Raw genomic sequence first — 14,599 nt, 5'->3', positions numbered from 1 at the left:
TCCCTATTGACTCCCAGGGCTTGCCTTGTGGCTCAGCTGGTAAAGAATCTGCCTGCAATGCACGAGACCTGGGTTTGATCCCTGGGTTAGGAAGATCCTCTGGAGAAGGGAATGGCAATCCACTCCAGTATTCTGGCCTGGAGAATTGCATGGACTCGGCTCCAAAATCACTGCAAATGGTGACTGCAGCCATGAAATTAAAAGAGAATTGCTCCTTGGGAAAAGCTATGACCAACCTAGACAGCATAGTAAGTAGGGACATTACTTTGCTGACAAAGGTCCATCTAACCAAAGCTATGGTTTTACCATTATGGATGTGAGAGTTGGACTATAACGAAAGCTGAAAAAATAAAATAAAGAAAGAAAGCTGAGCGCCAAAGAATTGATGCTTTTGAACTGTGGTGTTGAAGACTCTTGAGAGTCCCTTGGATTGCAAGGAAATCAAACCAGTCAATCCTAAAGGAAATCAGTCCTGAATATTCATTGGAAGGACTGATGCTGAAGCTGAAACTCCAATACTTTGGCCACCTGATGCGAAAAACTGACTCATTAGAAAAGACCCTGATGCTGGGAAAGATTGAAGGCAGGAGACGGGGAGGACAGAGGATGAGATGGTTGGATAGCATCACCTAATCCATGGACATGAGTTTGAGCAAGCTCCGGGAGTTGGTGATGGACAGGGAAGCCTGGCGTGCGGCAGTCCATGGGGTGGCAAAGAGTCGGAGACGACTGAGCAACTGAACTGAACTGAACTGATCGACTCCCAGACTCAGGCCCTCTCCCCAGCCCCTGACCAGGCTAGTCTCTTGCGGAAGAACGCATGCCCAGATGCGCGGTGGCGTGGTCGCACGCTGGGCGGAGGGATCCCGGGTTATCGTTTCCCGGTCTCCCACGCTCCGGGTGCTGGCAGGTGCTGGTAGGGTGTTGAGCGGGTCGTGGCCTTGCGGGCCTCCCAGCGCTACGAGGACGCCTCCGAATAGCCTGCGGGAACTATAACGGAATTGCGCCTGACTACCTGATACTTCCTGGCGGTCTGCGGAGTGCCAACATAGTCGAAGAGTTCCGTGTAGGCTGGTTTCGGCTTCAACAGCTAGGGAGGCCCCTCCCTCTCCTACCCTCAGATACGGCTCTCTTCGGCAGAGAGCGCTACCGGCCCAAACTGGCTGCGTTTGGGGGCTTATAGCCCACGGCATATTCTCAGCATGTTCTGCCTGCTGTGACCCAGGACTTTACCGCGTATTCCCGTCCCCAGGGGTTGGGGCCCTCGATGTACACTTGCTCTGGGAGTGGGGATGCACGGAGCTTCCCATGGTTGCTTTAATAAATGAGGATAAACCCACGTGTGTGCCCGTCTTCTCTCCCCCAGTGCCCCCAGAGCTCTGGGGAACACAAGGATCCTAACCTCTAGCTCTCTCCACTCGCAGGACCCAAGAGTCAGGTCAGGATCCCCTGGTCTCTTCCGACCCCAAACCTAAGAGTCTCAGCGTCTAGCGTCCTCCTCCTCCAGGCCCTCAGGAGTACCGTCCTCTCAAGGACACAGATGTCCAGTGGGGCGGGCCAGTGAACCATTAGCTCCGCCCCTTACACACAACATTGTGACGTACAAGCAGCGACAACCTATGAGGCGCGAAGGCGCCGCAAAGCTGGGAGCGGGAGGCGGAAGTTCCTATGGCTGTGTTTCACCTCTTCTCCCGCTTGTGCACGGGCGCCGCTCCGTGCCCCGCGGCCCAGCTGCTACCATGAGCCGGCACAGCCGGTTGCAGAGGCAAGTTCTGAGCCTGTACCGCGAACTGTTGCGCGCTGGGCGCGGGAAGCCGGGCGCCGAGGCACGGGTGCGGGCGGAGTTCCGGCAGCACGCCTGCCTGCCACGCTCCGACGTACTGCGCATCGAGTACCTGTACCGCCGCGGTCGGCGCCAGCTCCAGATGCTACGCTCGGGCCACGCCACGGCCATGGGGGCCTTCGTGCGTACGCGGGGCCCGACCGAGGAGTCCAACGGCGCGGGGGCCCCAGGGACCCTGTCTGGTGAAGGTGACGACCCGAGGAAACCGCTAGACAGCCTGAGGACACCGAAGACCCCGCTGGATGGACGGTGACCGGCTGAAGGGCTCGCCCGATGGCTCAGGGGGACTGAGGACTGGGGAGCCCCCCAATGGAAAGTGAGAGGTCTTGAGAAACTAAATCGACAGATTGAGGTAGTTGAAGAACCCTCCTGGGACGTGGGGTGCGATGGCGAGAAATGCCCGGCTTTACTTGCTGTATGGTACCGGGTCAGACTTAACCAATGAGGCTTGGGGCGTACTGTCAAACTGAAAGCTACTTATCCTAAGGCCTGGGGAGCCAAGACGCCCCTCTGTTGGACAGAAAGAGACTGACGCCCTTGTCTAGAACCCTGAGAAATACCACTGCTGGCTCCTCAAAGAGACTCCTCTCTCCTGTATTTAACTCTGAGAAGAGCAGATGAGGAGGAGTTTGGGACGATGCCCTGATGGACGGTGAGAAGCCTGGAAACCCCCTCAGAAAAATCTTTACTCCATTGAGACCAACTGGGATTGGTGAGGAAGGGGGTAAGGGGTCTCTCACCCCGCTAATCAGTTAAAGATCCCCTCAAGACCTATACATGATGGTTCTGAGGGGAAACCTCCCCTCACCCACCCCGATTCCTGCTCCTTTCCCTTCTCAAGACTGTTGGACAAAAAGGCAATAAAATGGGGGTGTGCTTACTTCCCTGTTGGTGGTGGTAAAGATGTGATGTGTTTGGGGGATTTTGATAGTTATCAAGAAGTGACCCTCTGGCAAGGATGGGTGTGGGGAACCCTCTAGAATGGCAGATTGGTTGGAGCAGCATAGTTCTTTCTCCTAGGCAGATCCATAGAGGGAACCCACCCTGGTTTGACCCCCAAGGAAGCCCCTGTTGACCTCTTAATGGAAGGTAGTGAGTCAGAAGAGGAATGGTGGAGCTGAGGAGGCCTGGCTGGTAACCCCTGCGGTAGTAGTGGGACCCTCAAACCTGGCTAAGGAGTCCAGCCTCAGCTACAAGCTGGAATTGTTGTTAGCAAGGCCTAGGGGTGGGAAAGGAGAGGTGGACCCATAGGCCACAGACATACCTCTTCCCATGCCCCCACAGGGACATGAGCTAGACATTCCCTGAGGTGCTGCATTTTGTAGCCCTCAGCTGTATTTGCACCCATTAAAAGCAGTTGAAAGGAGGAGGACCTCAGGAAAGGAACTCAGAGCTCAGATCAAAGGTAGGATGCCATGGCATGCCTGCTGCTCAGTCTTGTCTGACTCATTGTAACCCCATGGACTGTAGCCTGTGAGGCTCCTTTGTCCATAGAATTTTTTCCAGGCAGGAATACTGGAATGGGTTGCTATTTCCTACTCCAGGGGATCTTCTCAACCCAGGGATTGAAACCACGTCTCTTGGGTCTCCCGCATTGGCAGGCAGGTTCTTTACCCCTGCACCACCTGGGAATCCCCAAAGGTAGGATGGACCAAAGAGAAACACAGTCTCTCCCCCAATCCCAATGGGGGAGGCAGTTACTCAAATAGTTATAAAATGAGGTTGAAATCTGAAGAATTATGAAGTGTTTGCCAGAATGTAGGGATAAGCTCTGAGCAGGTGGACGGTGTGGGTAAAGGCCTGGAGAGGGCGAAGGGGAGAAATGCTGGGGCCTGGAGTGCCCCAGAGCACAGGCTGTGCAGTTTATGCAAGTGGCTTCTACTTCAGCTTTGTCTCTGGTTGGTACTCAGCCTCCATGCCCATGTTCATCTGTCCGCCTCAGTTTCTTCCACCAGGGTGTTGCTGTTAATCCTGGCCTGGTTGCATTTCAGAGTAAAAACCAAAGTCTTGAAAGTGGCTAGTGGAGTTAAGTCCTACCCATCCAGCCCGCATTAGAGCTCCACCTGCATCTCCCTCCTCTTCCTCCTGCTCATTCCAGGCTCCAAGATCTTGAGCCCTAATAAGGTCCAGGATGGGAGCTTCTGGCAGGGTTGCAGGCAGTGATCGAGTTCTCACTGGGGCTGGGTGTCCTGGTCAGAAGGGAGTTACTGGGTGAATGTCGGGTGATTAAGAGCTTGGACTCTGGAACTGGAATGCTTAGGTTTGAATCGCAGTTCTAACTTACTGATTACTTGATCAGAGGCAAGTGATTTAACCTCCTTGTGCCTCAACACCCTTAACTGCCAAATGGGCATACTAACTACAATAGTGTCTCCCTTTTGCAGCTGTTATGGTATGTTTTTGTTCAGTCGCTAAGTTGTGTCTGACTCTTTGCACACCAGGCTTCCCTGTTCTTTACCATCTCCCTGAGTTTATTCAAACTCCTCTCCATTGTGTTGGTGATGCCATCCAACCCTCTCATCCTCTGTCATCCCCTTCTCCTGCCTTCAGTCTTTCCCAGCATCAGGGTCTTTTCCAATGAATCAACTCTTTGCGTCAGGTGGCCAAAGTATTGGAGCTTTAGCATCTGTCCTTCCAATGAATATTCAGGATTGATTTTCTTTAGGATTGACTGGTTTGATCTCCTTGCTGTCCAAGAGACTCTCAAGAGTCTTCTCCAACATCACACTTTGAAAACATCCATTCTTTGGTGCTCAGCCTTTTTTATAGTCCAAACTCTCACGTGACTACTGGAAAAACCATAGCTTTGACTATATAGACCTTTGTCGGCAAAATGATGTCTGCTTTTGAAAACATTGTCTAGGTTGGTCATAGCATTTCTTCCAAGGAGCAAGCATCTTTTAATTTCATGGTGCAGTCACCATTATGACACAGTGAATTAAATACCTGTGGCAGCAGAGGGTGATGTCCCAACCCCATAACCCTCCTGTCTACTTGAGTTCACTTGTAGCTGCAGAGGAGGGTTCCCAAGAAACTGCCAGCTTCCTGCTCTGAGCCCCTGCATCTCTGCTCTTCTGCTTGAGGGCTTTCTAGGAATTATGAGAGGTGGGTTAATGCCCTCAGGAGCAACTGCAGCCTGTGGGGGACTACAGTCACTGGATAAGTGCCCCAGGTGCCTGTTGTCTGGTGGGACTGAGCCCCAGGTACTCAGTGGCTCCCGCACCATAAGCATATGTTTTGCTTTTGCCCTGTTCACTGTCTCTCCTCATTCCCTAACTCCTGCCTCCTGGGATCACATTGCAAATAAACCACCTCACTCAAGCCCTTATCTCAGAATGTACTGATGTTAAACCACCCTCCTTGGTCCTGTCTGTGTCTGCTGCTGTGTTTTCGCTCTTCTAAGGGACAGGGTCACTGCTTGTCAACCTGTCAAAGAATCTCCTGATCTAAAAAAAATTGCTATAAAGGACTTAGGGGGTGAGAATAATTTGGAATATGGATTGTGGCTTAATAATAGAATGGAATTGAGTGTTGAAATTTCCTGAATCCAGTAACTATACTCTAGTCGTGTAAGACAGTGTCCATGACATTAAAAACTATACACTGAAGTATTTAGGAGTAAAGAGCATCATGTCTACAACTTAGTCTCAGATGGTTCCAAAATATATGCATAGATGTATTACTGAGAGTGTGAATGGTGAAGCCCATGGGGTTAAATGTTAACAATTGATGAAAGTGGGTAAAGGGTATGTGAGAGTTTCTTGTTACTAGTCTTAAAGCTTTTCAGGAATTTGAAACAAAACAAAAAGTTACCAAAAAGACAATGGTCATATCAATGTCTTACTGGTCATTTGTCTTTGGATGCCAGATATCTTCACATACAGGGTATATTTTTACAAGAGATTTGAGAAAAACAAAGCCTGTATTTTCTGAGACTTGGATAGACCTCTCATGCATAACTTTCTCACAGATTTAGCAATCAATTTAAATTCCTGACCTTCAAAATAGTAACATCTGCTCTCCCTCACAGGTTCTGATCTCCACCCTGTCAGGAATGACAGGTCACTAGACTATGTTCTTGTCTTGGATCACAAGCTCCACTGTTCCAAAAGGGTGACCAGGTGCATGAGGTGGTCCAGGGGGCCCTGGGGAATTCTGGGAAACTCATCATACTGGATGAGGAGCCACAGGTCACACCTGCAAGTTCCCACCCATCCCGTTCATCTCTCTCTCCCTAGAATGTCAGCTCCACAGGGACCAGGATTTTAGCCTGTCTTGTTCACAGTCATAATCCTGCTCTTTGACCTGGTTCATAGCAGACACTCAGTGAGTAGTAAATGAATGAGTGAATGACATGGATTTGCTCCATTACTGAATTGGTTGGGATGATACTGCCAAGACTCTGCCCATCCATCCAATTTGCTGGTGACCCCAGGGACACCATGCCTCCTCCTCAGCTGGGGACAGGATCTGGTCTGGCAGTTGAAAGAGAACAGACCCAGGTTTGCACAGACATCTCCCTGAATGTGGAATTACTCTGAGGATCTGCTGCTTCCTGCCCCCCACCCCTGACCCCAGGGTCCATTCCATCTTCTGGTAACAGCTCCCTGATTTTTTTTTTTTTTTTTTGAGAACTACTCCCCCTTACCATTTCAGTACAAGCAAGGCTGACTGCAGCCCCCAGTGAAGCATGTGACACTAGCCAGAGGAGGTGGCTTCAGAACTTAGATGGTAAAGAATCCACCTACAATGCAGGAGATCTGGGATTGATCCCTGGGTTAGGAAGATCCCTGGAGAAGGGAATGGCTACCCACTCCAGTGTATTCTTGCCTGGAGAATTCCACGGACAGAGGAGCCTGGTGGGCTACAGTCCATGGGGTCACAAAGAGTCAAACACAACTAAGTGACTTTCACTTCACTGCAACTCTCCTGTTGGGCTTCCCAGTGGTGCTAATGGTAAAGAACCTGCCTACCAATGCAGGAGACATAAGAGACTCGGGTTTGATCCCTGGGTTGGGAAGATCCCCTGGAGGACAGGATGGCAACACATTCCAGTATTCTTGCCTGGAGAATCCCATGTACTGAAGTGACTTAGCACACACACAGAACTCTCTATTGACTGCTAAATTGGTGGGATGTAGGTTTGGTGGTTTCGAGGAGCACTCCCCACCATTTGGATAAGACCGAAGCCAGAACAGGAAAGAACTGAGCCCCTGGATCCAGCTGTGCTTGCAGTCCTGAACTTTTAAGTTACCCACAAAAATTAAGTATTAATTCCCAGTTTTTTAAAAGAGATTACTGCTGTTTTTGTTTGCTTTAAATATTTATTTGGCTGCGCCGGGTCTTAGTTGTGGCATGCAGAATCTTTAGTTGCATCATGCGGGCTCTTTATTTTTTTAGTTGTGGCATTCGAACTCTTGGTTTCAGCACATGGGAGCTTCAGTCTGCATTGCAGCATGTGAGATCTTCAGTTGCAGCATTCAAACTCTTAGTTTCAGCATGTGGGATCTAGTTCCCTAACAAGGGGTGGAACATGGGCCCCCTGCATAGGGTGCTCACTGTCTTAGCCTTAAATCAATGGAGACTGGGTTTCACTCACTTGCTCCATGCGTGGCCTCAGGCTAGTGGCTTCCCCTCTAGAGCCTCAGTTTCCCATTTCTGTTAAGCAGGGACACATCATTGGGTAGTTGTGAGAATTCAAGGAAGTGTCTGTCTTAAGTGCACATCCAGGAGACTAGCATGGGGCTCCTGCCTCTGTTCTTGAGTCTGGTTCTGCTCCACCTCTTGTCCTGATACTTTAAGTTCTGGGAGAGGATAAGCTTAGACACCTGAAGCTGGGAACTGGACTCCAGGACTGAGCCCTGGCAGTTCAGCTTGGTGACCTGGGAGAAGAGGGCTTTCACAGTCCAGTCAGTGATGGCCAGCCTGGGAGCCCACCATGTAGAGTGTTTGAACAGAGCACCTGGATGAATGCAGGTCAGGGGCTAAAGCAAGTGCTGTCAGCAACCCACCAACATCCCTCCACCCCTCCTGTATACCTGCACCCCTCTAGTAGCCTGTGGCAAGCACCTATACCTCTTTGCCTGAAGGTCTTTACAGGCAGGAGAGGCTGGAAGTGCTGGGGAGTTAACATTCTCCAGGATTAATCCTGAATCAATGAGCGATGAGAGCTGGTACATATATGCCACAAGCCCTTCACCTCCTGTGTGTCCCACAGTCTCCCAAAGGTCCCTAGGGGCATGGCACGCCAATGCCCAGAGAAGCCACCAGCTCATTGACTCCCTTCCCTGGTTCACTTCCCATTCCCCTATCAATTTGCCTAGGATCACCCCCCCAAAAAAAACTACCTGTGCTTGAGGGACTTCCCTTATGGTCAAGTAGCGAAGACTCCCCTCTCCCAATGCAGGGGGCCCAGGTTTGATCCCTGGTCAGGGAACTAGATCCCACATGCCACAACTAAGAGTTCAAATGACACGACTAAGGATCCCTCATGCTGCAACTAAGACCCAGCACAGACAAATTATAATTAAATAAAAATACCCCATAAAAAAAGGGGTATATAAATATATACACACCATGTTTTAAAAACAAAAAACTACCTGTGCTTGAATCTTTGTCTGATGGTCCGGGGGAACCCAACCCAAGATGGGCTGATTCAATTCTATATTCTGTGCTCAAGGCAAAGGGATCTGTGGAGGGGGTTGTCTAGATGTACCAGGGTCATATCAAAGATTGTCAGTATTCAAGCATCCAGTATCCTCGCACATCCTGCTATAGAATGAAGGTGTGTGTCCCCTCAATACTCATAACCCTCAATGTGATGGTATTAGGAGGTGTGGGGCCTTTGGGAGCGGATCAGATCATGAGGGTGGAGGCCTCATGAAAGGGATTAGTGCCCTTCTAAGAGACCCCAAAGAGGGACTTCCCTAGGGTCCAATGGTTGACTCCATGCTTGCAATGCAGGGGGTGTGAGTTCGACCCCTGGCCAGGGAACTAAGATCCCACATGCCATGTGGCCAAAAAAAAAAAAAAAAAAGAGAGACCTCAGAGAGTTCCCTGGCCCCTCTTTGATGTGAGGACACAGGAAGAAGATGGCTATCGATGAACCAGGAAGTGGATCCTCATTAGACACTGAATCTATCAGCATCTTGATCTTGGACTTTTCAGAACCCAGAACTGTGAGAAACCAACTTCTGTTGTTTCTAAGCCACTCAGTCTATGTTATTTGGTTATAGCAGCCCAAACAGACTAAGACATATCCTTTAACAGTGACTATTTATTACATATGACTAGACTGCATTCTCACATTGGAGGGGGACCATTGACATAGCTGAGCTCCAGGTAAGGTATCCTGATCAGTTGGGCTGGAGAGCAGCAGGAGCCCCCTGACGTGGGCAGGAACAATGTGATACCCACCAGGAAAAGGAAGAGGAGGAGGAGGAGGAGGAGGAGATGGAAGAAGGTCAGAGGTCGCCTGGATGCAGGAGTGGGCACTCTGTGAAGGGAAACACAGTGTTAAACATACCAGTGGGTGCCACCGTGAGCCCTGTCCCCCAAACCCCAGACTCTTCTCCCAAATGTCTTACCCAGGGTCCGCCTCCAGCATCACATCTTGGAGACTGGGAGATGCTTGCCTCATCCTGTCCTAAACATAGAGAGTCACCAGCAGCAGAATGGGTGGAAGTGACATTTACTGTGCTCTTTACCTTACTACCATAGACAGGCAGAACTGGGCTTATTTCTCATCCTTTCCTAGCACCCCTTCCATCCTCAAGCCCCCATGGGGACTTGGAATAGTTCCAAGTATAGTGGAGTTCTGTCTGTGCCTTCCCTCCATGCAGTCCCCCTTTTCCTGGTAACGGTGGTTCAACTTGGAAAGGATGGTATCATAACTTCCTACTTTTCTGAATTCACAATTCTACTGCCATGACTAGGCATGTGACCAGATCAGGCCAATCAAAGCCCTCCATCAGCTTGGCTACTGTGATTGGTGGCGAAGCAGGAGTCCGACCTAGAACTTCTGCTGCCTGTGAGTCCGGAGCATTCTCTTCTGGGGTGAGTGAGCCAGTGGGAAGTGAATGTGTAGCTGCTGGGGCAGCCATGTTGCTGAGAAATCCACCGTGAAGTAGAACCCAAGACAGGGAGGCACTGCGCCCTGGCAGTATTTGAGGTCTGAAATTCAACAGCACCTGGACTTTTCAGTTAAGTGGGGAAAAAAAACAACAACCCAGCATCCCCTTTTTTTGTGTGTAATTCAGTCAGGGTTGGGTTGCTGTCACTTGCTATCACGATTCCTGAGTGATACACCTGGCTGAGGACCAACTCACTCGAGACTTCCAGAGCAGGGGTTGTCTTCGGTGACTTGCTACGTGTTTCCGGTGGCTGAGGCCCAACATGAGCATGTCCTGTGGGGCGAGAGAGGTGTGGGGTTCTTGGAGAATCAGTAACAGACACAAAGTTGAGGAAGGGCCACGATGGCAGTATGGTATAATATAGATGAGATTCTGGGGGAAGAGCGAGATCTCAGGGAGAGATGAAGAGAGGGCCGGAGCCCAACAACAACAAACCCGAGAAGAGAGACATTATTTATTCATTCACTCAACAAATACTTAATGCGTGTCTGTTACACTCCAGGTACTGTTCTAGGAGTTGAGAACACAGAGGGCACAAAAGCAGGCAAAATGCTGGCATACATGGAGTTTATATTCTAGCAGGAGAGAGACAGACTGTAATTTAATAAATATATAATGTCACGATGTGGTAAGTACTGTTAGGTGCTAACTTTTCACTCAGTCGTGTCCAACTCTGTGACCCCATGGACTACAAAGTCTGGAATTCTCCAGGTCAGAATACTAGAATACTGGAGTGGGTAGCCACTCCCTTCTCCAGGGGATCTTCCCAACCCAGGGATCAAACCCAGGTCTCCCACATTGTAGGCAGATTCTTTACCAGCTGAGCCACCAGGGAAGCCCAAGTAAGAGGATAAGGAGTGATAATGTTCTGAGGCCAGGGCAGGTCTCTCTGAAGGGGTGATGTTTGAGGAGAGACTGGAGTGAAGGAGGAAGGGAGCTGGGCATGCATCTGGGGGTTTAGAGATGGGAGTGTATTTGAAATGTCTGAAGAGCCAGGAGGGTAGTGTGGTTGTGGTGGGGTGAATGAGGGGGAGAGTGAGAAGAAATGAGGGAATGTAGATACAACAAAGAGACCGGGAAGGAGAACACTGAGACACCAAAAGAGAAAGAGACACTGGGAGAGACAGAGCCAGAGGTTTGAAGGCCTTCTCGAAAGGCAAGGACCCTGCTAGGAGACAGAGGGTCCCATGGGTGCTTGGAGGAAGGAGGTCACCCCACCTGCTCTCACCTCCAGGCTTTGTCCTCTGCTCTGGGGCCCCCTGTGGCCACACAGCTCACATGGAGCCCCTGGTGTCCGGGCTGTCCTTCGCCCTAAAGGCTCAAGGTCCCCAATGTCCCCCGCCGGGTCCCATTCCAACTCTGCTGGCGTGGGGAGGCTACTGGGTGCCCAGGGCCCCCAGACCCCACCAGGGCCTGGCCAATCTAAGTCCCCCTCGAACTCCAAGTCCTGTTCCAGTGTGCTGGCCTCCTCCAACACCTGCTTGGAGGACAGAGGTCATGAAGGTTGAGACTGGCACCTGCGCCAGGGACTGCCAGGGTGGGCCATAACAGGCTGGTGCTGACCAGCTGGGCCTGCAGCCGCCACAGCTGCCGGAAGATGCTGTCTTGGTGGGCTCTGAATGTGCTCAGGACTTGCTCCAGGGCTGCCCGGGCCTGAGGCTCACTGCGCTGCGCCAGCCCCTCACCGAACGCCAGCAGCGCATCTAAACGCTCAGCTGCCCCACGTAGGTCTGCCTGCAGCGCCTGGGTACACATGGTTGGACATCATCAATACACCCCACCCCACTGCCTACACACACACACACACACACTGGGTACACATGGTCGGACATCATCAATACACCCCACCCCGCTGCCTACACACACACACACACACACATACACACACACACTGGGTACACATGGTCGGACATCATCAATACACCCCACCCCGCTGCCTACACACACACACACACACACACACACACTGGGTACACATGGTTGGACATCATCAACACACCCCACACCACACCACCCTGCTGCCTACACGGAGACACACATAGACACACACACCACAGGGGCACCAGAACACCAGAGACCTAGGACTGGAGTTACTACCCCCACCCTCTTCCCATCCAGACATGAGGAACATGGAACAGATCCATTTCCAAGGGAAGCTGGCCCTGACTCCTGAGGCCCTTACCCACCTGCAGCTGGACCATCCTGCTCTGGGCTGACATGCAGGGCCCCAAGCCTCGCTCCAAGTCCTGCAGCCAGAGGCCCAGCCCCAGAAGACAAAGATGCAGACTGTCCTGCTCAGCCTCCAGTACCTCCCGGCCAGAGATGGGGTGCTGGGGAACACAGAGCTGAGTCAGGGCCAGTGAGCCAACCTGGACCTTGTTCCCACTCCATTGCACCCAGGCTCCTGCCTTCTGGATGCTTCTCTGCAGCAGAGTCCATCTGTGGGTGTGCCCCAGGGCCGCTCCCACCTAGAGAAACTTCCCAGTGGAGTCAGGCCCGAGAACCTCTAGTTCAAGTTCTCCAGGTTTTCAAGGCTCCTAGAAACTTGTCCATATAGGGCCTGGGGGTCTTGGAGAGGGAGGGGTAATGGAACCAAATTACTCCCACAGGAAACACCGGGGCCAATGATGAGATAATTCTTGGACTTCCCTGGTGGTCCAGTGGTTAGGAACCCACCTGCCAATGCAGGGGACACGAGTTCGATCCCTGGTCCAATGCTGTATGGCAACTAAGCCTGCGCTGCATCTCAACTACTGAGCCCATGCACCGCATCTAGAAAGCAGCCCCACTACGAAGAGTCAGACATATTGGAGTACCTGAACAACAATAAAAACTCTCCGCAACTAAAGAAAGCCCACATGCAGCAGTGAAGACCAAGCACAGCCATGCTGCTGCTGCTGCTGCTGCTGCTAAGTCGCTTCAGTCGTGTCCGACTCTGTGCGACCCCATAGACGGCAGTTCACCAGGCTCCCTCGTCCCTGGGATTCTCCAGGCAAGAACACTGGAGTGGGTTGCCATTTCCTTCTCCAATGCATGAAAGTAAAAAGTGAAAGTGAAGTCGCTCAGTCGTGTCTGACTCTTAGCAACCCCATGGACTGCAGCCCACCAGGCTCCTCCATTCATGGGACTTTCCAGGCAAGAGTACTGGAGTGGGGTGCCATTGCCTTCTCCACAGCACAGCCATAAATAAATAAAATATTAACATATAATTCTCTCTCAGTTGATAAAATATGAAGTAGTAGACAGGTCAGGAATCACTGTCTAGAGCATCCCATCCCCACACAGTTGGCCAACACTTCCTGAATCATCGCCTCATCCCCGGTGTGGAGGCCAGACTCTGGGAGACAGACAGGAGGTGGGGGCTGGCCCAGGGGCCCAGGTCACCTCAGCTCACCTCTAGGTTTTTGGATCCAGCTGACTCCTCAAGAGAAAAGGGCGCTGGCAACCTGGGGAGGCCAGCAACAGGCTCCAGGCCCCTCGGCCCACCCCGAAAGTGCTCTGGAGGGTCCAAGGAGTCCTGCCCCAGCTTCTGGGCCTGTTCTGACCTGGGAGGTGGAGGACAGTGACAGGCCTGTGGGTGAGTCTAAGCAAAAGTGAAAGTGAAGTTGTTCAGTCCTGTCCGACTCTTTGCAACCCCATGGACTGTAGCCTACCAGGTTCCTCTGTCCATGGGATTTTCCAGGCAAGGGTACTGGAGTGGGTTGCCATTTCCTTCTCCAGCGGACCTTCCCAACCCAGGGATCGAACCCGGGTCTCCCGCATTACAGGCAGACGCTTTACCATCTGAGCCACCAGGTGAGTCTAGGTGCCCATTATTCACTCTACTCCACCGCTGTCCCGTGTTACCTCTCCCATGTCCCCAGGGGGTCTTAGCCACAATACCTCCTACCCTTCAAGGGCCCCTGCTAATGCCCCCACCACTTTGGACCCCAGTTTCTAAAGCCCCAGCCCCTACCTGATGCTCTCCTCTCCAGATGCAATGCAGATTGTGTCTCCAGTAGCGTCCAGTTCCCTAGGGGCTCCAGGGGGGTGACTGAAGAGCTCTGAAGGGAATCTAGGGCCCAGAGGTGGGGGCCGGGCTATATTTGGGAGCCTGGGGACAGAAAGTCAGTGAGGACCCCCAGCAGGAGCCCTTTTCCTAGCCCCAGTTTCCTCGAAAACTTCCTCAGTAGGACTCACCCAGGCCTGAGGCAGCCGAAAGCCCAGGGGCAGGTTCAGCTCCACCTCCTTCCAGGTGGAACCTGGACCCAGGTAATTTGATGCCTAGCTCAGGTGACCCTACCTCCATTTAACTCCTTCCTCCCTAGTATACCAGTAGCTGACTCTCAAGCTCACCCCACCCAACTAAGGGGTTTCCAGATATGACCCTGCCCTCTCAAGAGCCCCAAGTTCTGAGCCACTCTGAAACCCAGACCGCTCACCCTGGGAACCCACGTCCGCGTGTGCATGCATATTCAGTCGTGTGGGAGGCTTTGCCAACCCCATGGACTGTGGCCTGCCAGGATCCTCTGTCCATGGGATATCCCAGGCAAGAATACTGGAGTGGGTTGCCATTTCCTACTTTAGGGGAGCTTCCCCACTCAGGGATTGAACCTGTGTCTCCTGCATTAGCAGGCGGACTCTT

At 51.9% G+C, this 14,599-nt stretch overlaps 2 protein-coding genes across 2 annotated transcripts; one reads left to right on the top strand and one right to left on the bottom strand.

Annotated features, from left to right (window-relative positions):
* Nucleotides 1-1,619: 1,619 nt before the first annotated feature.
* Nucleotides 1,620-2,730, top strand: SDHAF1 (succinate dehydrogenase complex assembly factor 1). Its single transcript, XM_005908216.3, has one exon. It carries the CDS (start codon nucleotides 1,620-1,622, stop codon nucleotides 2,094-2,096), a length of 477 nt encoding a protein of 158 aa, XP_005908278.2. The 3' UTR covers nucleotides 2,097-2,730.
* Nucleotides 2,731-9,047: 6,317 nt separating this feature from the next.
* On the bottom strand, nucleotides 9,048-14,423 carry SYNE4 (spectrin repeat containing nuclear envelope family member 4). The gene is made up of 9 exons (XM_070386751.1): nucleotides 14,410-14,423; nucleotides 13,931-14,068; nucleotides 13,370-13,520; nucleotides 12,162-12,305; nucleotides 11,539-11,718; nucleotides 11,204-11,452; nucleotides 10,171-10,248; nucleotides 9,430-9,488; nucleotides 9,048-9,338 (listed from the first exon to the last, which is right to left on the bottom strand). The coding sequence occupies exons 1-9, from the start codon at nucleotides 14,421-14,423 to the stop codon at nucleotides 9,146-9,148; spliced, it is 1,206 nt and encodes a 401-aa protein (XP_070242852.1). The 3' UTR covers nucleotides 9,048-9,145.
* Between the last annotated feature and the right edge of the window lie 176 nt (nucleotides 14,424-14,599).

The sequence above is a fragment of the Bos mutus genome, chromosome 18 (genome assembly GCF_027580195.1).
Source record: "Bos mutus isolate GX-2022 chromosome 18, NWIPB_WYAK_1.1, whole genome shotgun sequence".
Taxonomy (NCBI): Eukaryota; Metazoa; Chordata; class Mammalia; order Artiodactyla; family Bovidae; genus Bos; species Bos mutus.
This window is presented reverse-complemented; position numbering and strand designations above follow the sequence as displayed.

Coding starts and splice junctions, on each gene's coding strand:
- SDHAF1 (XM_005908216.3), top strand. CDS start 1,620: ATGAGGCGCGAAGGCGCCGCAAAGCTGGGAGCGGGAGGCGGAAGTTCC.
- SYNE4 (XM_070386751.1), bottom strand. Junction 12,306..13,369: donor CTGGATCCAAAAACCTAGAG/GTGAGCTGAGGT, acceptor TGTGTTCCCCAG/CACCCCATCTCTGGCCGGGA. Junction 11,719..12,161: donor GCAGGATGGTCCAGCTGCAG/GTGGGTAAGGGC, acceptor ATGTGTACCCAG/GCGCTGCAGGCAGACCTACG.